Source organism: Lycium ferocissimum, chromosome 1 (assembly GCF_029784015.1).
Source record: "Lycium ferocissimum isolate CSIRO_LF1 chromosome 1, AGI_CSIRO_Lferr_CH_V1, whole genome shotgun sequence".
NCBI classification, from domain to species: Eukaryota; Viridiplantae; Streptophyta; class Magnoliopsida; order Solanales; family Solanaceae; genus Lycium; species Lycium ferocissimum.
The window spans coordinates 8,321,685-8,344,422 of NC_081342.1; the positions used below are offsets into that span (position 1 = coordinate 8,321,685).

General features: G+C 30.9%; 2 protein-coding genes across 2 annotated transcripts in view; both read left to right on the plus strand.

Moving 5' to 3' along the window:
- Positions 1-22,738, plus strand: part of LOC132046324 (large ribosomal subunit protein uL10-like) — a 69,412-nt gene that overhangs the window by 5,894 nt on the left and 40,780 nt on the right. The gene's annotated exons all lie outside the window — the stretch shown is intronic.
- LOC132046314 (S-adenosyl-L-methionine:benzoic acid/salicylic acid carboxyl methyltransferase 2) overlaps positions 3,023-22,738 on the plus strand; it is an 82,324-nt gene continuing 62,608 nt past the window's right edge. The window contains exons 1-2 of the mRNA XM_059436909.1: positions 3,023-3,182; positions 3,968-4,372. Of these exons, the coding sequence (XP_059292892.1) occupies positions 3,108-3,182; positions 3,968-4,372 (480 nt within the window). The 5' untranslated portion in view covers positions 3,023-3,107. The remainder of the gene's footprint in view (positions 3,183-3,967; positions 4,373-22,738) is intronic.

Genomic DNA, 22,738 nt, shown 5'->3' on the forward strand with positions numbered 1-22,738 from the left:
ATCTTTTTATTTTGGTTCAATAGATAGAATAGAATATATATTACGTTGTGTGCTTACATCACATACAGTTTTTGTTAAGTGAATACTTAATAAAAGACAAAAAAAGTAATTAAAAGCTAGTGGGAGCTTTTAGAGCTCTGTGATAGTTCAGTAGTTTTTCATATATATATATATCAGATTACTAGTACATCGCATTATTTAACGTTTAAAAATAGTTCCTAACATGTTTGGTTATAAGTCCCAAAAGTATTTCTTCCGAGCTCCCTCCTTGGCAAGGAGATTCGCAAATTTTATTTTGTTTCCCGTAGTTATGCTTTAGCATCGGTTGAGTTTTTGTAATGAATCTCCATCAGGTTATATTAACAATGACAACGATAATGGAGTGATTACATTGATGATGTCATCATACTGTTTACTTATAATGACTTTAGTTCACACAGCACACGTATGATATACTATCTAAAGTGACTTAATTGAATGATATATATAGAGCCAAAAGTGGAGGCACTACAATAAATAAATAAGAAGTCATAGTCGTACCAATAACAAAAGTTATAAAACCTAGAGCAAATCATGCTGGAATTAATAAACTATCGGAATTTATGCTTGTTCTTACATAGAGACAAACTTACGTTCGTTATATCTTTGTCTTGTAAATCAAATAAAAATATTTTGTCAAATACGTAAAAATTCTTATCATCTTATTAAGTTATTTAATTCTTAATTATTTCTTATTTAAGAGTTTTAAAAGATACATATTCTATCAAAGACGTGAATAAAGATTTTTCAACTAAAATATTTATCATCTTTTCTGAATTTCATAAAAATAAATAAAATCTTTTCATGTATAATTTAATTGCCTATTTTAATATACGTGGTGACAAATATATCTCATAGGAGGTGTAAGCGTAGAATTTTCATAGTATATGGGATATACGTTTTTTATTTTGAAATACAAAATATATTTAGAGTTGAATCATATTACAAGAATGTTTAGTGTGAATTCCCAACAGTTAGTGTGAATTCCCAACAGAAAATAGAGAAAATAAATATCTTTACAATTTTTTATTTGGAAGAGGGGAGAGCATCGTTGTAAATCGACTGGTCATTTCATGTACCACATCAGATGAAGGCTATAAGGTGTTGGCATTTATAAGGAGTAGTTACCGTGTTGTACTACTAAAGTGGTTCTTCCGGTAGTTTAAAGGGTGAGTGTGGGATTGACTGTTAGGATGTAGTTAGGGGTTAGGGTAGGGCTTTTTAGTTGTTCTGGTCTGTCTGTTCAAATTTCGGGGGTTGAGGTTGTGTGTGGGTGTAAGTTTCAATATAACTGTGGTCAATTCTACACTCACCCTTTAAACTACCAGGGTTTGAGGTTGTGTGTGGGTGTAAGTTTCAATATTAGGGTTTGTGGTGTTGTCAACAAAAACTGTGGATGTAAGTTTCAATATTGGGGAGTTGTGGTGAAAGTTTCAATACTGGAGGGTTGTGGTGTAAGTTTCAATATTGGGGGTTTGTGGTGTTGTCAACAAAAACAATAGTTATTAGTATGAAGTGATTAAATAAAAGATTAAATAAACAGTGTATAATTCAATTAAAAAAATACGTATGGAGAAATTAAAAATAACAAAAAGAATTAATGATTAAATTTTATTTCCACAAATTTCTTTTTCCAAAATATCTCTGGATTTTTTCATGCGGACTTGCGAAAAAATCCGCATGAGAATTCCTTCTTTCACGAATTTTTATCAAATTTTTAGTATTTTCCGCAAGCAACTTACCTGCAGAATCAAAATCCCCAGGTAAATTATCTGAAGAATTTATAATTCGCAAGTAATAATTACCCACGAAGGTTTTTTCTTTGAATTTTTTTGGTAGAAAAATCCGCAGGAAACTAAGTTACTTGCGAATTTTCATATATAATCCTAATAAAAATTCCCATGTAATTCGCGCTTTTCTAGTAGTGTATGTTTGAGGTTTTAATTTCTCATAAATATTTTTGGGACAATGGACGCCAGAGAATCTAATAGCACACATAATGTCCGCCAGATAGTGTATGAAGGACCTGCAACTCTGCAAGGGAAGCTCACCCATAGTGTTAGTCATGGGATAAGGATAATAATCCCGAGATATTTTATGGGATTATTTTATTCTGTATTTAAATAATGGGTATTTCGTCTGGTTTAAAATATGTGTCAATTTTGTCTTTAGCACACCCCTTAAGAAAATATTAGTTCTTAGAAAAAAATTGGTATTTTAACTAAACTACCCTTCATTAAATACTACATAGTTAATATAGTTTTTTTATTAGATAAAAACTCACTTATCTAAATAGGGGTAAATTTAGAAGAAAATAATTAATTCCTTCTTGATTATGTGAGTGGATGCTAATTTTAATTTGAACCAACATAAAAAGGCTAAGTGGACACTTATTATGAATCGGATCGGAGGGGTTATTATTTAGTCACAATATTATTTTACCCCACTATTTTAGTATAAATGATGGGACAAGTTATCCCATATAGAAGGTGGGATAAAATAATTTCTGGGATGTCATTGTATGTCTCATCCCACAAAATTACTCCTATTTATATATAATTTATTACTAAGTATTAACTAGAAGTAAATCTTTTCGACCAAATGTAGTTACTGAGTTGTAGGTTAACTGATCAAAGAATTTTTGGAAATTAAAATTAGTAAAATTAATTTTTACATGAGATCAATAATGTATCAAGAAAAAAGTAAATGAATTGGTATTGTTGACTGAAAAATAAACATCAAAAGAATAAAACAAACAGTTAACAACTTTGCATATCATAGAATAATAAATACAAATAAAAATATATAAGAACTTTTTAAATAAGTTAAAGCCTTCTGCATGTCCAAAAATCAAAATATAGTTTTGGACCCACTTATTTCATAGAGCCATCTCTGTCAGGGACAATATTGGAAGTTCACTGGACAAACTTCAGTAGCAGCCTCCTATAAATGGATGAACATTATCTAGACTCTATCAAGCAAAGAGTGATATATATCCCACATTATAAATAAAAAAAAAAAAAAAAAAAAAAAAAACAGACAGAAAGATCAATCAAGAAAAAAAGAAAATGAAGGTTGTTGAAGTTCTTCACATGAATGGAGGGATTGGAGACAGTAGCTATGCCAACAATTCTTTGGTTCAGGTAATTATTAACGTGGATTATCAATGCATGGAATCATTACTAGGAACTAATATGTTCAGATATAAAATCACGTACACAGTTGCCTTTTAAGTTACTCGATAGTAGTATAAATCTTGTTTACACCGCGAATCATCACTATAAAGCTTATATTCTTACTTATCATGGTTAGTTACTCATAGGCTATGTTGCTCGGACCGTAAAAAAATTATTTGTATAGACCTATGTCGGATCCTTAAAAAATATATGGTTTTTGGAGGATCCGACATACACCGACAATATTCTTTAAGAATTCGAGCAACATAACTTGTAATTATCTTTTTGGTGATCTAATAGTATAAAATAATCATAGACATGTTAATGTACAATAGTTATTAAACTCTGAATTTTAATACATAGAGCCCGTTTGGATTGGCTTATAAGTTAGTCAAACCAGCTTTTAAATTAAGTTAAAAAGTGCTTAAAATAAGCCAAAATCAAGAAGTTGCTCAACCCCAACTTATTATTTTTTTTTTTTTGGCTTAAAAGCCATTTTGGTTTGACCAACTATTTTACCCTTTTATCCCTTATATTTTCTATTAATTTCAATATTACCCTTACTTCTAAAAACCCTTTAAGCACTTTTATCCAAACACGTAACTGCTTATTTATAAAATAACTTTCAGCACTTAAAAAATACTTTAAGCACTTATACTTAAAAGCCACTTTTTTCAGCTAATCCAAACGGGCACATAGTTCCTTAAAATATTTTGGAATTAACCTTCTTTCTGATTCTTTTTTATGAACAGAGAAAGGTGATTCTCATGACAAAGCCAATACTGGAGCAAGCCATGAGTGATCTCTATTGTAGCCTCTTCCCGGAAGCCTTATGCATTGCGGATTTGGGTTGTTCCTCTGGAGCAAACACTTTTTTGGTGGTATCAGATTTTGTTAAAATCGTCGAAAAAGAACGAAAAAAACACAATCTTCAAACACCAGAGTTTTATTTTCACTTCAATGATCTTCCTGGCAATGATTTTAACACAATTTTCCAGTCATTGGGGGAATTTCAACAAGATTTGAGAAAGGAAGTTGGAGAAGGATTTGGTCCATGTTTTTTTAGTGGAGTAGCTGGTTCATTTTATACTAGACTTTTCCCTTCAAAGAGTTTGCATTTTGTTCACTCCAGTTACAGTCTCATGTGGCTATCTCAAGTATGCTGATTTTCTACATTCCATTACTAACTAATTAAGCTGTTATACAAGTTACCTAATTAAAGAACAAAAAGAGTTTTTTTTTTTTTCTCGAAAACTTGTGTTTGTTTAAGAACTCAAGAAGCTTTTTTTTTTTTTTTTTTTCTTATTTTTTTTTTTTCAAAGAAAAGTTCTTGCTGACACTCACACTAACATTCTTTAAAATTCTTCTGACAGTCACAGAATTTTTTAAGAATACTTTTTCAAAAGTTGCCAATCATATATTGACTGGTCTGTGGATAATGGGATAGTTTAACTTGTATATATCGACATGTTAAAATAAAATTACACTGTCACATTATTTTCACCAGTTATAGAGGAGTAACTAATAAGTTATTTTTCTTATTTTTAAAATTATAAATCACATTTTTATGAAAAGTTACATATTAATATCTTTTAAGACTTGATAAAATAAGAATTTTTTACTATGTAAGTTAAAGTTTTGAATAAAATCATCTTACAGATTAGTACTTAATAACATAACAATTGCATGACGTTATAATCCCATATGCCATGCAAAACCAAAGAACAAAAAAACTTGGAAAAAAGGTTGCAATCTCTCTTTACTAAATACTAAGATTAAGCACTTAAGGATATCTTTTTCTGTTTTTTGTCTTTTATTTATCAGGTTCCTGATCTAATTGAGAAGAACAAAGGGAACATTTACATGGCAAGTACAAGTCCACCAAGTGTTATAAAAGCATATTACAAGCAATATGAAAAAGATTTTTCAAATTTTCTCAATTACCGTTCGGAGGAATTGATGAAAGGTGGTAAAATGGTTTTAACCTTTTTAGGAAGAGAAAGTGAATATCCTTCTAGCAAAGAATGTTGCTATACTTGGGAGCTTCTATCCACGGCCCTTTATTAATTGGTTGTTGAGGTAAACTTTTTGTCTCACACATAATAAGTTAATTAACTTTGGTTAGTTAGGTTAAATATACTTTTACCTCAACTTGCAATATTTACTAAGTATACATCTTTTTCTTCTTAGAAGAATAGTTAGTAGTCTATGTCCTGACAAAATTTGAGCAAACCAAGAGTAGGTAATCTTAAAATATATTAGCTCATATTCATCTCTATATATTCAATTAAAAGAAAGAAAAAAGCACAAACCAAAACAAAAATATTACTTAATCCCTCCCCTCCTAAACTTTAATTCGTTTTGGCAAACAAAAAAACGCACAAACCCAAGCCCACAGTTGTTGTACCTATAGTACCGTTAATTAGGTGAATTATTTAAGGAGAGATAAATGATAATTTAGACAAAAGCTCTAATACTTAAGTTCAAATGTTTCTTTGCAAGAACCATAAAAGATAATTTAATGATATAGATGGTTGGATATAATACTAAGTTTCATGCCCCCTAAACCTGTCAACCGGTTCGAACCGGACCGGACTGCATTCACGGAACCGGCGGTTTCCGGTTAAAAAATCGGAACCGCCTTTGGTTTTCGAGTTTTACCGTTTCAAATCCAAAACCGGAACTGTCCCGGTTCAAACAAATCCAAAACCCTTTTTTAATTTTATTTTTTGTATAGTATATATATATTATAGTATTTATTAGTATATTGTAGGTATATTTACATATGTTATATAAGTTTATAAGTAAAGTTTAAATATTTACTGACTAACAAGGCTAAAAAGTCGACAAAGAATACGTGTATATATATATATATATATATATATATATATATATATATATTAGTTATATGCTTAAGCCTTAAGTTATACTACATATACCTAAAATATAGTAAGAATATACTTATTATATATATCAATATACTTAGGTTATATAAGTTATATATATATATATATATATATATATATATATATTAGTTATATGTTAAGCCTTATTATACTATATATACCTAAAATATAGTAATAATACTACATAAGTATATTCTTACTATATTTTAGGTATATATAGTATAACTTAAGGCTTAATTATAACTAATATATATATATATATATATATATATATATATATATATATATATATATATATATATATACACGTATATATTGTATTATATATACTGTTTCGTTATATGTTAGTCGATAAATATTTAAACTTTACTTATAAACTTATATAACATATGTAAATATACCTACAATATATATATACTATACAAAAAATAAAATTAAAAAGGGGTTTAACGTTTGAACCGGACCGGTTCCGGTTTTGATTTGAAACAACAACAACAACGGAACCAGGGCGTCTCGATTTTTTAACCTAAACCGGCCGGTTCCATAACCGGTTATTCGGTCCGGTCCGGTTCGAATATTTGACAGGTTTCATTTTGATGAAACTTAGTATTATATCCAACTATCTATATCATTAAATTATCTTTTATGGTTCTTGCAAAGAAACATTTGAACTTAAGTATTAGAGCTTTTGTCTAAATTATCATTTATCTCTCCTTAAATAATTCACCTAATTAACGGTACTATAGGTACAACAACTGTGGGCTTGGGTTTGTGCGTTTTTTTGTTTGCCAAAACGAATTAAAGTTTAAGATTACCTACTCTTGGTTTGCTCAAATTTTGTCAGGACATAGACTACTAACTATTCTTCTAAGAAGAAAAAGATGTATACTTAGTAAATATTGCAAGTTGAGGTAAAAGTATATTTAACCTAACTAACCAAAGTTAATTAACTTATTATGTGTGAGACAAAAAGTTTACCTCAACAACCAATTCATAAAGGGCCGTGGATAGAAGCTCCCAAATATAGCAACATTCTTTGCTAGAAGGATATTCACTTTCTCTTCCTAAAAAGGTTAAAACCATTTTACCACCTTTCATCAATTCCTCCGAACGGTAATTGAGAAAATTTGAAAAATCTTTTTCATATTGCTTGTAATATGCTTTTATAACACTTGGTGGACTTGTACTTGCCATGTAAATGTTCCCTTTGTTCTTCTCAATTATATAGGAATGATAAATATATATATATATATATGAAAAAAGATATCCTTAAGTGCTTAATCTTAGTATTTAGTAAAGAGAGATTGCAACCTTTTTTCCAAGTTTTTTTGTTCTTTGGTTTTGCATGGCATATGGGATTATAACGTCATGCAATTGTTATGTTATTAAGTACTAATCTATATATATGATTTTATTCAAAACTTTAACTTACATAGTAAAAAATTCTTATTTTATCAAGTCTTAAAAGATATTAATATGTATATTTTCATAAAAATATGATTTATAATTTTAAAAATAATAAAAATAACTTATTAGTTACTCCTCTATAACTGGTGAAAATAATGTGACAGTAATTTTATTTTAATATATATATATACAAGTTAAACTATCCCATTATCCACAGACCAGTCAATATATGATTGGCAACTTTTGAAAAAAGTATTCTTAAAAATATATATATATGACTGTCAGAAGAATTTTAAAGAATGTTAGTGTGAGTGTCAGCAAGAACTTTTCTTTGAAAAAAAAAAAAAAAGCTTCTTGAGTTCTTAAACAAACACAAGTTTTCAAAAAGGGCAAAAAAAAAAAAAACTCTTTTTGTTCTTTATTTAGGTAACTTGTATAACAGCTTAATTAGTTAGTAATGGAATGTAGAAAATCAGCATACTTGAGATAGCCACATGAGACTGTAATATAATAAAATGCAAACTCTTTGAAGGGAAAAGTCTAGTATAAAATGAACAAGCCACGCCACTAAAAAAACATGGACCAAATCCTTCTCCAACTTCCTTTAAGTATACTATATATACTTAACCTTATATATATATAACTGTGCTATTTATAGCTTGTGTTTTTTTTAAGTTTATAAATTATATATACGTATATATATATATATATATATATATATATATATATATATATATATATATTTTATAAGTATATTCTTAATATATTTTAATTATTTTTCAAGTATATAACTTTCTAGTTTTTAATTTAAGTAGATGTATATTATAAGTATATTCTTAGTATATTTTAGGTATATTCCTAACTTAATATGAGTAAAAATATGAACACAAGTAAATAGAAGAAAGCTCAATGAGCCATATATTTTATTCATTCTTGGATAACATTTATTTGCAAGTTGTAATTTTTTTTTAACTTGCAAATAATACATGAGTTGTAAAGAAATAGTAGAATAATAAAATCACCAATTATGAATCATTTCGTTAATTTCCCCCATATCATATTCGGTCATGGAGATATCTTCAAAGTCTTCCATTTGGTCCAGTCCACTTGCTATCAAATCTTCAATTTCTTCCTCTTCGCCTTCCTCCGCTTCTAAGTTTTGATTGCGTCGCTCCGATCTAATCCAATCGCGAATACACACTAGTACTTGCAAGCTAAAGCCGGATAATGAGTGTCTATGGTCTCCAATTTGCTTTCTTCCTTGGCTAAATGCGCTCTCCGAAGCCACGGTTGATACTTGAACCGTAAGGATATCTCGAGCCATTCTTGAGAGTATCGGATGACTTGCCTTGTACTTCTTCCACCATGCTAAGACGTCCAATTCATCCGGTTCCTTGATATCCACATTTTGCCGCATCAAATAAAAGTTATATTCATCAAAGTTTGCACTAGAAGAAGGAGTTGGTTTGTGAATGTAAAACTTTTAAATGCGATAAACCCGACAAGCCCTTTTTGCTACTTTGAGAAGTAGTAGGGCGTGGAGTAACGGGTGTAGCACGTTCTTCCAAATTAGAATAATGAGTAAAAACTTTTCTAAACTTATCATCAATAGCGAGTTCGGCTTCAGCTAAAGATGGTCGAACTCCCTCTTCAATTTCTAAAAATGTATAAATTTGACTAACCAATGCTTTAGTATAAGACACTTTTAAACAAGGATTTAACAGAGAACCTAATATAAATAAAGTTGGGATGGGAAAAAAAATACTTCTTAAATTTGATTATCATTTCAAAAATAGCCGCTTGATAACCGGGTTTATATTTATACTCTTGTAAAACTCTAGCTATTTCCGCTAAGTAGGCTAAAATTCCGGTTACCGTGGGATATAATTGTTTAGAAAAAGCAAGAGTTGCATTATAAAAATTTTCTAAGAGTTCAATACATTATTTAACATCTTCCCAATGCGAAAAATTTAACCAATCATCACTATTAATATTATATTTGTTGTGAACTTGTTGTATGGGAATCCTACACTCATATGCTTGTTGTAGCATAATGTAAGTATAGTTTCACCTATTCTCAATTTCTACTTGAATTTTCCTAGGTCTAAGGTTATTTTCCACACAAGCATTCTTAAAATCTCTAAGTCATCCCCTATTAGCATTACAAAAAAGAAACGCAACCGCATCTCTAACTTTTTGAATAGAATCGTCAAAACACTCAAGACCATCTTTAACAATTAAATTTAAAATGTGACAACTACATCTCACATGAAAAATATTTTTTAGCGGAGGGTTTAATTCTCTTTTTAAAAGATCAATCGCCTTTGTATTATTAGAAGCATTATCTAAAGCAATACAAAGTGTTTTTCTATAAATATTAAAAAATCTCATAATAGTAAACATTGAATCCGCTAAAAATTTTCCATCGTGACGACCTTTTCCTTCATCATATAAAAAGCTATAATTCTTTTTTGCATAATCCAATTGTCATCAACCCAATGGTAATAGCAAAAAAAATCTAATTTGTTAAGACTAAGACCTAAATCAGCGGTAAGAGAAACATTACAATTTAAAGAATTAAATACATGGCGCAAATAAAATATATATTTTTTATACAAATCTATAACATCCGCTCTACAAGTACTTCTAGGAATATCCTCAAATAACGGATTATAACAACGTTGAATGTAAGTAACAAACCCCAAACCCGAAGGAAAGGAAAATGGTAAACAATCATAAGCTACCATTTTAGCTATTTCTACACGCTCTTTTTTTTGTCATACTTAAAATTTCTACCGGTTCGTAGATCTATCGTCATTTGAATACCTCCCACATTTGAACCCGTTTGCTCTCCCCAAACATCCATATATTTCTTTCTCATATGACCATTTAGTGTACCCGTTCCACCATCCTTACTAGTTTTTTGCCTAAAAGCAAATATTTATCCATATAGGGTACATAATTAGCTGTTTGGCTTTCCCTATCCTTAGTCATAAATTTCCAAATTTTAGCGGTTGGCTTTCGAGTTCTAGGCGGTTTGTCTTGTGTATGTGATTGTGCAGGACATGTATCTTCTATGAGATTTTCGGGGGCTTGTGTTTCATCATCATCATCGTCATCAATTTCATTAAAAGTGTCGATAAAATGTTGTTGCATTGCCTCATGACCTAAAAGTGAATTATTTCCACCAACATCAATAACTAAATTAGGCGTTTCTTCCACAAATGTTTCCTCATTAAGCCCACCCCTAACAATACCACTACTACTAAGGCACCACGTCTAAATCTCTTTGCCATTATTAAATAGAATTAATTTAAATAACACTCAAATAAATCACAAGAAAATAAATTGCAACAAATTAAATTGCTAGAATTAAATTGCGAAAAATAAAGATAGAGTTGGAACGAAGGTACCAAATTGCCGGATTAATTTCCAACAAAGTGAAGGCGGCTAGAATTGCAAATCTACCAAAGGTACTTCGGATTGTTGCAAAATCACTAACTCCACCAACAATATTATAATTGCAAAATTAATAATTGAAACTATAATAAGACTTTATAATATTTATTTGAGAGAAATTTAAAGTGGCTAATTGTTGCAAAGTAACTATAATTTGAGAGATTGAGATTTGAGAGAAGAGAAGAGTGAATTGGTATGGATTAAAATGAAAATGAAGAAGGGTTTATATAGGGTGAGGGATGGGTTAAAGTGTTAAAAAAAAAAGTTTGGGGGGAAAAAAAAAAAGAGTAAATGGCCGTTTCGCAACGGCCATTTTGCAAATGGACCGTTGCCAACGGTCCAATAACGTCCACTCGTCCAGCCCAACGGCTATATTAAAAAAAAAAAATTAATTTCACCGGTTTAACCGGTTCCGGTTTCAAAAAAATTGAAACCGGACCGGTAAAAAATATACGGTTAACCGGTTCAACCGGTTCCGGTTCCCATTTTACCGGTCCGGTTACCAATTTGAACCGGTTAAACCGGACCGGTTGACGGGTTTAATGCCCCCTATAAAACTTTGAATTTAAGTTTTTTGTGCACTGACAGGGTAGTAAGTGTACAACCTTTTTACATCATCAAATTAAGTTCATCTCTTCTCTAGAGAGAATACATAAATACCCCTTGGAGATGATACCTTTTTTCAATAAGATACCTAAACTTTGCGGGTGTTCTATTACCCCCTTAAACATCACCAAACTTATATTAATATGCCCTTTTTAACTCAGTCTCAGTTTGAAGCAAGAAAGTAGCTTCACGCACCAATTACTGACTGCCACGTGTCAAAGTGCCAAAAAAAATATAAGAGAAAAGAAGAAAATGACCATTTTTCATTAATTATTAAAAAAAAAAAAAGTCCACCCCCCAATTTTTCCTCCCTGCCACCTTAAATATTTTCCCCAACCTTCTCCCAAACAAAAAATGGCCGCTTCAATTCCCCTCCACATAGAGATTTTATACCAACACACACTTATATATGACACACTCACACACAAAACGGGAGGAAAATTTTTATTTTCCATTCTTTTGCTCCGTTTTTTTTTTTTTTTTTAAATCTGCACTGCATCACCGGAAAAAGAGATCGCCGGAGTTGTGCTCATCGGAAAGTTTCTTAGGCCCGCTCTCTTCAAACTCTTGTACACTCTCAACCATAGTCATTGTCTTCAGCACACCCATTTCATCCCCTACTAATTTACTCCATCAAAGTTGACTATTAAAAAGAGAAAAAACATTTAAGAACCTTCACCAATGAAGGTATAAAGACTCAATGAAGGATAATAGAGAAGAAGACAAAGGCTAAACCAAAAAAAAAAAAAAAAGAATCAGACGAAGGAAAGAAGACAAAAGGAAAAAAAATGGATACAGAACATAAGAAAGAGGAAGATAAAGGAAAAAAGAAAAGAAAAAAGGAAAAAAGTTTTTAAAAAGTTAAAAAATCAATTTAATAAAAAAAGTCGTGCAAAAAGATCTTTTAATTTGATTTGCTGAGCTCTCACTCTCTTAAAGATAGTGTATATCACTCTCTCTGTCACGTCAGCAAAAAGGTGATATTAATTTCATTTAAAATCGGTTCGGGAGGTGTTAGGATCCCCACAAAATTTAGATGTCTTATTGGAAAAAAAAATCATCTCCAGAGGTATTTATGTGTTCTCTCCTCTTCTCTACTAACGTACAACAACTCATAGAAAATCTGAAATGATAGAACAGTAGAAACTTCCATCATGATAATGTTTAGTATCGTACTCCCTCCGTCTCAATTTATATAAAGAATTTTGATTTTCTTCAATAGTTTAGAAAAGAAAGAATGTTTTTTGAAATTGTTTGATTAGAATCAAAATAAATCTTATATAAATGTGTGGTTGTAAATCATTCTATAAAGTTAAATTGTTTCTAAATATATAAAGTGACATTCTTTTTTAAACAGACCAAAAAGAAAATGGTGCCAAATAAATTGGGACTGAGGGAATATAAGAGGTCCGGAACCAAAATGACTCAATAAAAAACCAAGTGAATCAAAAATACCCCAACAAAAAAAAAATTACGTTTTAGTTAAGTAAATACCTTAAAAAATGAGATATTGAATCGCTTTAGCGCAATATTTTATCGCGCTAAAGATTTTTTTTTTTTTTTTTTTTTTTGTATCAGCGCAATATTTTCAAAATACGTATTTATAGCTAGCACTAAAAAATAAAAAATTGGTAAACTTTTTTTTTTTTTTTTTTTTTTTTGCAACACTTAAGTGTTTTTTCATACTTTGACCAACGATTAATCGTGTGTCAAGACTCCGAAACTTCAATATTTTATAGAACACGATATTTTTTCGGTACAATAATGTAGGCTCAATACATCAAGGATACTAGGACGTTCGGATCGTCATTTTAGGGTTGAAAAGGCTTGAAGTAAGTTTTGTTTGAAAAAACTTAGTCTTTTTTTCTATACTTTGACCAACGATTAGTCGTGTTCAAGATTCCGAAATGTCAATATTTTATATAAAACTCGATATTTTTTTCGCGTACAATAATGTAGGCCCAATACATCAAGGATAAAGACGTCGGATCGTCATTTTAGAGGTTGAAAAAAGCCGAGTAAGTTTTGTTTGAAAAAACTTAGTTTTTTTTTTCATACTTTGACCAACGATTAGTCATGTGTCAAGACTTCCGAAACGTCAATATTTTATATAGAACTCATATATTTTTTTTCGCGTATATATAGGCCCAATATATCAAGGATACGTAGACGTTCGGATAGTCATTTAGGGGTTGAAAAGGTGCGAAGTAAGTTTTGTTTGACAAAACTTAGTGTTTTTTTTCCATACTTTGACCAACGATTAGTCGTGTGTCAAGACTCCGAAACGTCAATATTTTATATAGAATTCGATATTTTTTCTCGTACAATAATGTGAATAATACATAAGAAATGATACTAGACGTTCGAATAGTCATTTTGGGGTTGAAAAATCACCAAGTTTTGTTTGGAAACTTTAGGTGCTTTATTTTTTAAGATTTTAATTTAAGCGTGTTATTTTTTAATCAAGATATAACTTTATTTTGAATATAAATATAATTCTAAAAAATATATGGAGAAAACTAGGGTTGTAAAGTGGTCAAACTTTAGATGGTCATAACTTTGCGCTCGGACGTCCGTTTTACGCGTTTTTTTTTTTTTGAACTTGCATATTTTTCCGAGATCTATGCGGACAAACCGCCATGAGACGGTTTGGCCGAGCCGATTTTTTAAAAAAATACCTTTTATCCCATTCAATTTCAATTTTTCCCCAAATTGACGTGAAATTTTCAGTTTTATTTACTTATAAGATGATGATACGCAATAGATTTCAACGTAAAAATACCGAGGTAATGTAGCTGTGAATGTCAATTTATTTATCGCGGTTTCAATTTTTGAAAATAAATCGACTAATTTTCTCAACATATAAAGTTGACTAAAATAACCTTACACCAAACAAAATATGAGTACCTTTTTTCAACCCTAAAAATGACGATCCGATTTTCTACGTATCCTTGATTTATAACGAGCCTACATTATTGTACGGAAAAAAAAGTTCTATATAATATATTTTCTTTTTTTTCCAATCTTGACACACGACACAATCGTTAGTCAAATCCTATGAAAAAAACACTATGTTGCAAAAAAAAAAGTTTACCAAATTTTTTTTTAATTTTGGAGACATCAGTGTATTTTCTCAAAGAATACAAAAAGTTGGACCAGAGAAGTAATCTTATAAAAAATCGTATTTTATTTATTTATTTCCGTCTATTATTTGCTTTACGATATATTATAAAATAGGTTATTGTAATTTTTTTTTTTTTTTTGTTGGGATATTTCAAATCTTCTTTTTTTTGGTCGAAATACATTTGACACGAGTAATATAAGTTAAAACCTGAAATTAAATATGAATTAATGCAGGGGTTGATAGAAGGAGAGAAAGTGGATTCATTCAATATTCCTCAATATACACCATCACCAGCAGAAGTGAAGTACCTTGTTGAGAAGGAAGGTTCATTCACCATTAATCGTTTGGAATCTACAAGAGTCCATTGGAATGCTTCTGATAATGAGAATAATGGTGGCTACAGTGTGTCAAGGTGCATGAGAACTGTGGCTGAGCCTTTACTTGTGAGCCAATTTAGTCCAAAACTGATGGATTTAGTGTTCAAAAAAATATGAAGAAATTCTTTCTGACTCCATGGCCAAAGAGAAAACCGAGTTTACAAATGTCACCGTCTCCTTGACCAAAATAAATTGACAGTGTTGACTGTGGCGAATCTAGAGCAAGTTCAGTAAATTCATAATGTCACTTTTATTTCAAATTCACTCTGCTTGATGCACGGCCACCACCCCCCCCCCCCCCCCCCTTTTTTTTTTTTTTTTTTTTTTGGGCACTCCATGTGTGGTTGAGGTGCTCATTTATGTAGTCATTGTCTTGTGTACTAGGAGTGATTTAAGATGTGTCTGTCGAAAAGGTTCTGTACCAAATAAAATATGTGGTCTGTGTTAGTCAATGGAAAAGTGTTGGTTGTTGCGTTGTGGCCTTGTTTTTATTAGATTGAGAAACATGGCTAATGTAACGTACAGAAAAGTTGTCAATTTTATGCACTTATAATTCGGTAAGCTTACATAAAGAAGCTTTAGTAAACATGGATAGGTTCCAAAATCCTAGGTTATCACAAGAATTTAATTTATGCACACGGCTGGGAGCGGAGCTAAGGGATGTATTGGGTTCATCCGAACTTTCTTTTTCGAAAAAAGTGCACTGTATATATAAAATTAAAATAATATTTTATATATATATATAGTATATGTTAGAATTATGAATCCTATTGACTTCATTGCATATGTACTTCTTTAGATTTTAAATTCAGATAGTAAAGATTATGTTCCTATCCTGAACAGCGGAAGAGTGGAGTGTCAAAAACTTTAGAAACACGAAGAATACATGCATGCCATAGGATTTTCTGCTTCATCAACACTAATTTTTCTAAGTATATGTACTCGTTTTCTAGACCTTAATTAGGGACATATTTTGAGCCTAGAAAAATACAAAACGAACTGCAAACGCTGACCATCAAGCAAAATTATAACGGCCCATACGATATGGACCACGATACTGATTTTATATTATTAATCAATGTGATAGTGACATCTTTTAAGTCCTCCTAAATTCTACTATGTTGAATGGCACCAATAATAAAGGGCAAAAGTAAATTCAAAATTTAAAATTTATAAATTTTATAACGGTTTAAAATTTATAATGCCTCAAAATTTAAAATTTAAGAATTCAAGTGAACTGCAAATGACAGACACTTTAATTGGCTCCTGAGCACCAATAAGTTAGAAGTATAATATTCACCCTGGTATTAGCATTATTAGTCTCACACTCTCACCATTTTTACTTTTACTACTATTAATAAGGAGTCCGCAACTTTTTTAATCCAAAGAGTGTTAAAAGGCACTAAAAAACCCACTAAAAAAAAAAAAACGTAACCAAACTGCCTTTTACGCACTTAATTAGTGCACAATAGGACCATAGTGTAAATTTACACTTTTTACACGCGCACTGAAATTAGGGGTTTACTAATTTTTCTTTTATTCTTTTGAATAGTTTTGAAATTCACATTTTTTCGTACTTTGACCAAAGATACTAGCGTTTAAAAAAGCCGAATATCAATATTATATATAGAACCTAATATCTTTTTCTGCGAACAATAATGTAGGCTCAACGCATCAAGTATATCTATACGTTTGGATCGTCGTTTAAGGGGTTTTTAAAGTGCCCCAAAATAAGTTTTGTTTGTTTGTAAACTTATTATCTTTAGATTTAAGTGTTTTATTTTATAGGGTTTTGATTAATTTAGGACATCGCATGAGTTATTATTAAATGACAATAAAAACTAAGATAACTAATTATCATTAAGAAAACGGAAAAGGGCCTAAAATACCCTCGAACTATTGAAAATGGTGCAAAAATACCCTCCATCCACCTTTTATTTCCCTCCAAATACTTACCATCCACCTATGTGCATTTCTAAAATACCCTTATTTTCTGTGCTTTTCATTAAACACGTGGCAATTTTTTATTAGTTGGCTTATAAAATTAACTAAACTAATTACCTTTTATTAATGTTTTCCGTGATGACCCAAGTGCCCCCCCCCCAACCCCCAACCCGACCCGCTCCCTTTCCATTTAATAGAAAACAAAACCCTTCAATCCATTTAATAGAAAACGAATTGAACCCATTTCATTAATAGAAAAAAATTCAGCGCTGCTACTTCGAAAACCCTGGAAAATTTAAACTAATTTCTGGTCAAAATGTCCCTATTTTCTGCGTGAATAAGTTTAATTTGGGTGAAGATTTGGATTGTACAAGTTCACGTTCCACCTTTTAAAGTAAGATTTTGTCGCCTTTATTACTTATTTATTTTCGCTAAGGTTTAAAAAAAAAGTATTTTGTGTGAGATTTGATGTATGTTGTCATTTTTGCTGAGCTTCCATGTGTTATATGTTTTTTTAGTCAATTTTTTTGTTACTGTTACTCCATTACACTATATGAAGTGTCACAAGTTAAGGTTTTTTTAATTTTTTTTTCAAGTTGGAATATTTTGTTGATTGTTGTGTCAAGTTGGAATCTTTTGTTGGTCAGACCACTTTATATGCTTTTTCCTCTTCATTCGTTTTTTTTCCTGTTTTTGTATTGTGTATATGTGTATCTGTTGGGTGTATTTATGAATGTTAGGTGTAGTTATTTTTTTTTTTTTTTAATTTTTTTTTTTTGTTGTAATGCACAACTCAATATTTATATTGTATATATATTATTCAATGCTTTTGTCTGTGTATGCTATATTTTTTAAATATGTGGTATATTCCTTATATATATTCACATAAATATTGGTAGATTCCCTATTCAGCTTTCATTTCCCTTTTCTTTAATGTTTCTAATGGTCCCTTTTCCTTTATTTTATGTTTGCCATGTGCTTTTTCTTGAAGGATGTTTTACAAGGTTGATTTAGTATTTAATTTGGAGGCAAATGGGTCCGCATCCTCAAGTTGCCTACATAAAAAAACAGATCCATGTGTGGGAGGGATATGATCCAGACTTGTTGTCTTACATAGATATATGTAATGAATACACTGAAAAATTAGGTTTTAGAGTGGTAAAACAGCTGCTGGTCACAGGGCCCTCTGGGAGATATTTTTTGGTTGAGAGTGATGCAGGCATTAGAACACTTCAATCTTCTCTCTGTCTAAAAGTTTTGTGTTGCAATTCTTTTTGCAGATGAAAGTGAAGATAATGTTTCAGCTCCCAACATCATTTATCATAAAGAACCATGCTTTGTATTTGTAGACGAGAACCGATTTTAAAAATCGAGGAAGAGGATGATGATAATGAACCAATTTTTTTGACTATGACAGTGAAGAATTGGAACTTTTTAGAAAGGAAAAGAATACAAATATGGAGAAACTAGACAGGTTTTTAGTGTTGGAAATTGGTATGAGCTTTAAGGATCTTGATGAAGCTAAAAGAGTTGTGAGCTATTACGCAGCTTTCTAATAAGAAAGGACTTAAAGTTGATCATAGTGACTCATAGTAGTTAGATATAAGTGTGATTTGGCTGTCCTCGTGTGTTTGATTTCTGAAGATAACAAAAATGGATATAAGATTAAGACCTTGCATTTTAACATAATTGTCAAGGGTTGATTTAAGAATAGAAAGCTACTCAACAAGCTTTAGCACATTACTTCAAGAACAAAGTGCAATAATCCTAAGTACAAGTTTGAAAGAATGAGGCAGATTTGGATGATCAATTTTCACTTAATATTAGTGCTTTAAAGACGAAAAGGGCGAAGAGGCTTATTTAGAGAAATGAGGGTGCTACCTTGATGATTTCAATAGGTTGGAGGCTTATGCTCAAGAATTGAGGGATAGCAATCCCGGTACCGACGTGGTGATAAATATATCTAAAGAGGCTCTGAACAAGGTAAAAGAAGATTCGAGAATGTACGTGTGCTTCCAAGCTTTGAAAAGTGGTTGGAGAGAGGTTTCGAGGCCATTTATATGGCCGGATGGCACATTTTTTAAAGGGAAGTGTACTGGGAATTTTATTGGTTGCCCTTGGTCAAGATTCACAAAAGCACTTTTATCCTCTAGCTTGGGCATGTAAGAGTGGATAGAGAAACATCCCGTAACTTGAAACGGTTCATTTATTTTTTTGTTGAGAAATTCTTTAAGTCGGTTAGACGGTGAAGGATCGACACTAATGTCCGATATGCAAAAGGTATTTGTTTTCCGTATTATTATTTTTCGTTTTTCTATTTTGTATAGTTTGATGTACTTTAACTTGTTGCGCTAATGATTCTTACAGGGATTGATTGATGTTGTTACTTGCGTGTTTCCCAAAGCACACCTAAATATATGTAAGGCACAAAGCCAATTGGAGCAAGATGTGGAGGGGTATAGAAATGAAGAAGTTAATGTATATATGGTCGCCGGAGCACGTATGAAGAAGAATTCCATGATCAATTGAATTCCATGGGTGTTGTGTCCGAACAAGTTATGTCAATCCATTCGTGGTACCCATGTGGATCACAAAAGTGGCCTATTTTGACACGGCCTCGCAAGAACTTAAGAAATGAAAACAATTTTACTGAGTCTTTCAACAAATGGATTCTAGAAGCAAGGAACAAACCAATAATCAAGATGTTGGAAGATATTAGAATAAAGGTATATCTCTTTGAATATAAAGGCTTTGGTAATCTTTATGCTATTTCCTGATTCTAGGTAGTTCTACTAAAGGTATCATTGTAATAGTTCATACATATTGGAAACTTCTAAGCATCTGGTTCTTTCTTCTTCTTCTTCTTTTTTTTTTTTTTTTTTTTTTTTTTTTTTGGTGCTTGCTTCAGTTGTGCTTAGTTTCAATGGCTTGCTATAGACATTAGAGAACTATAGACATGTTACTGGTTAGTTACTGCTTTTAGTCAATGTGTCTCATTTATTTTGAATGTTATAAATAGGTGATGACTAGATTGAAAGATCTTGAAGATGAGGCAAGAACTTGGACTGGAGATTTCAACCCATATGCCATGGATTTGTATAATGATTTCAGAATCATTGCACAAGGCTGTCAAGTTCAAGGTAATGGAGACTTAGGGTATGAGGTGGTTGAGGGTGTTGACACCCGATTTTGTGGCACCCTCTCTTCCAAAATATTATTTATGAATAATGTTGTATACTTTACCACAATTATTTGCCTTCTATTAATATAGTCATTTATTATTATTATTATTATTATTATTATTATTATTATTATTATCATTATTGTTATTAATATTATTGTTATTATTATTATTATTATTATTATTATTATTTTTATTGTTATCAATATTATATTTATTAGTATTATTATTTCATTATGCTACGAGCACTTAATATTATAATTATTAATATTATTATAATCGTCGTCTTAATATCATTATTATTGTTATTATTATTATTGTTATTATTGCTATTATTTTTCATCATACTGCAAGTACTTAATATTACGATCGCGATAGTCGCTTTTAACATTTTGTTTACCGTCTTATGTAAAACGCATCGCATTTATTTTATACAATTAAACAATAGCATTTACTTACTTTCAAACCTTTAAATATTATCGCGCAACTATTATGATATTGTATAGTTTTCACTGCCATGTGGCTACTGGTAATTATACTTTGCATTGCATAATTTATTCACTTAAGCATATATTAATGTATGATTTATTAAAAGATGTTTAATCAAAATTTAAAGGCCAAAGGGATTATGGAAGAAAGAATGCTAAGTCCAAATTTAAGAATTTAAGTGCAAGAAAAGCATTTTTTTGCGCGGAGTGCCCTTCTTTTGGGCTGGTCTTTATATTTTGCCCCTCATTTATGCCTTCTTTAATTTTTGCCTGTTGCTTTGTTTAATGAAAGTTTTTGTGAAATTACCCTTACCCCATTAAAACCCTTTCTATTTCGTCATTTGCCCTTTTCTTTTCTTTTTTTGCTTGCTTCTTCGTTCCTCCTTTGTTTTGTGTGTTGTCTTATCCGTTCCAAAATTTAGGTACGAATTTGGATCTTTTGCTCGTTTCAATATTTGTTTTTATGTTAAATTGTTGTTTGTTGAATTGATATCTTTGTCTTCGTCGTTTTTTATATTTAAGTGATCCTTTTTGATTTAAAATTATAGTGTTTTGTTAAAGTGTACGTATGATTTTTTGAACTTTAGTTTTCGTTGCCCATGTATATATTTTGGTTTTTTGAATGTCGTATTATGAATGTCGTAATATGTTTTAGTTGATTTTGATATGCGTTTTGGTTTTCTCTTCGTTGAATCTTTGAAGTTTTACATTGAACATTTGTTTTATGTTGTTCCCTTTGTTGTTTTTGTTTAATAATGCGGTTTTTGTGAAGAATGTGTTTGTGCGAGGCGGCATATGCCTGTTCCGGCAGAATTTTTGTTTTTTGAGATGTAACGACCCATTTGGTCGTTTAGCACTTTTAGGCATAATATTCCTAAAACACCCTTTTCGTGGTCAAATCTTGCTGTCTATAGTCTGCGATAACGGGTGATTCGGTTATTTAATTGACGAGTTTTAGTCCTCATTTGACATGCGAGGACGAATGTTCTAAAGGAGGGGAGAATGTCACACTCCATAATAATCCTTGCTACTTGTATTAAAACAAGAAAGAATGAGTTAAGAAGGTTCAAGGAAAGTTAATCGAGTTAGTAAGAATATCGTTATAAATATGGTTGTCTTAAGTATCTCGAGGTGACCTGGTAACCTAAAGGATTTGAAATCGCGTTATGAGTATGTATATGAGGTAATGTGAGTGACCTTTTAAAGTATTTGAGATTATTAGTAATGATATAGAAGATGGACAAAAGATAGGAATATACTTTTTCGATTGGAGTTTCGTCGAAGCTTTGTGAGTTCTACTTATGGTTATTGTGATTCTACGGACCCTTCGAGACATGCATATGAATTGTTATGGAGGTAAATGACTGTGTATATGTATGTATAAGAGGTTACATGAGGTTGGAAGAGGATTAGAAGTTAAACGAAATGAATCGGAACAATTTCGGTAAAATCTCGGACCCGATTTTAGCCTATATTGTAGGAGGCATATCTCCTAGTATATGAGGAGTTTTAAGGTGTTTCAAAAGCCTAAAATTAAGTTCATCGAGTCTAGTTTGCAACGCAACAAACAGCTCGTCAAAATGATATCGGGGTAAGGAGATATGGATGATTCAAGTCGGGCTGAGTATTAAGACTATCTCAAGATACAAAGTAGAGACTTTAACTTCCGATTTCGTTTGAAGTCACAATTTATCTACAAATTTTGTTTGGTATAGAAGCATTAATGGAAATTAGGAACTACTTAATCATGGTGTTAAGTTAAAATTAGTGGCAACAATGAGCCAATATGAACATTAACATGACATGTCCAAAAGATGACTCAAAGTCATCTTAAATAAGACTACTATGGGAGACATACAAATATACATTTAAATGTGATTCATCCACTACACTTACATTATATTGTGGACAACCAAATTGAAAGAAAGGAGTATGGAATTCAGCCAAGTGACTGAAAATAAGGCATCCATGTGAGGCATGCATTTGAATATTTAAGCATCTACTACTTTATGAAAGTATACATTGTTTTAG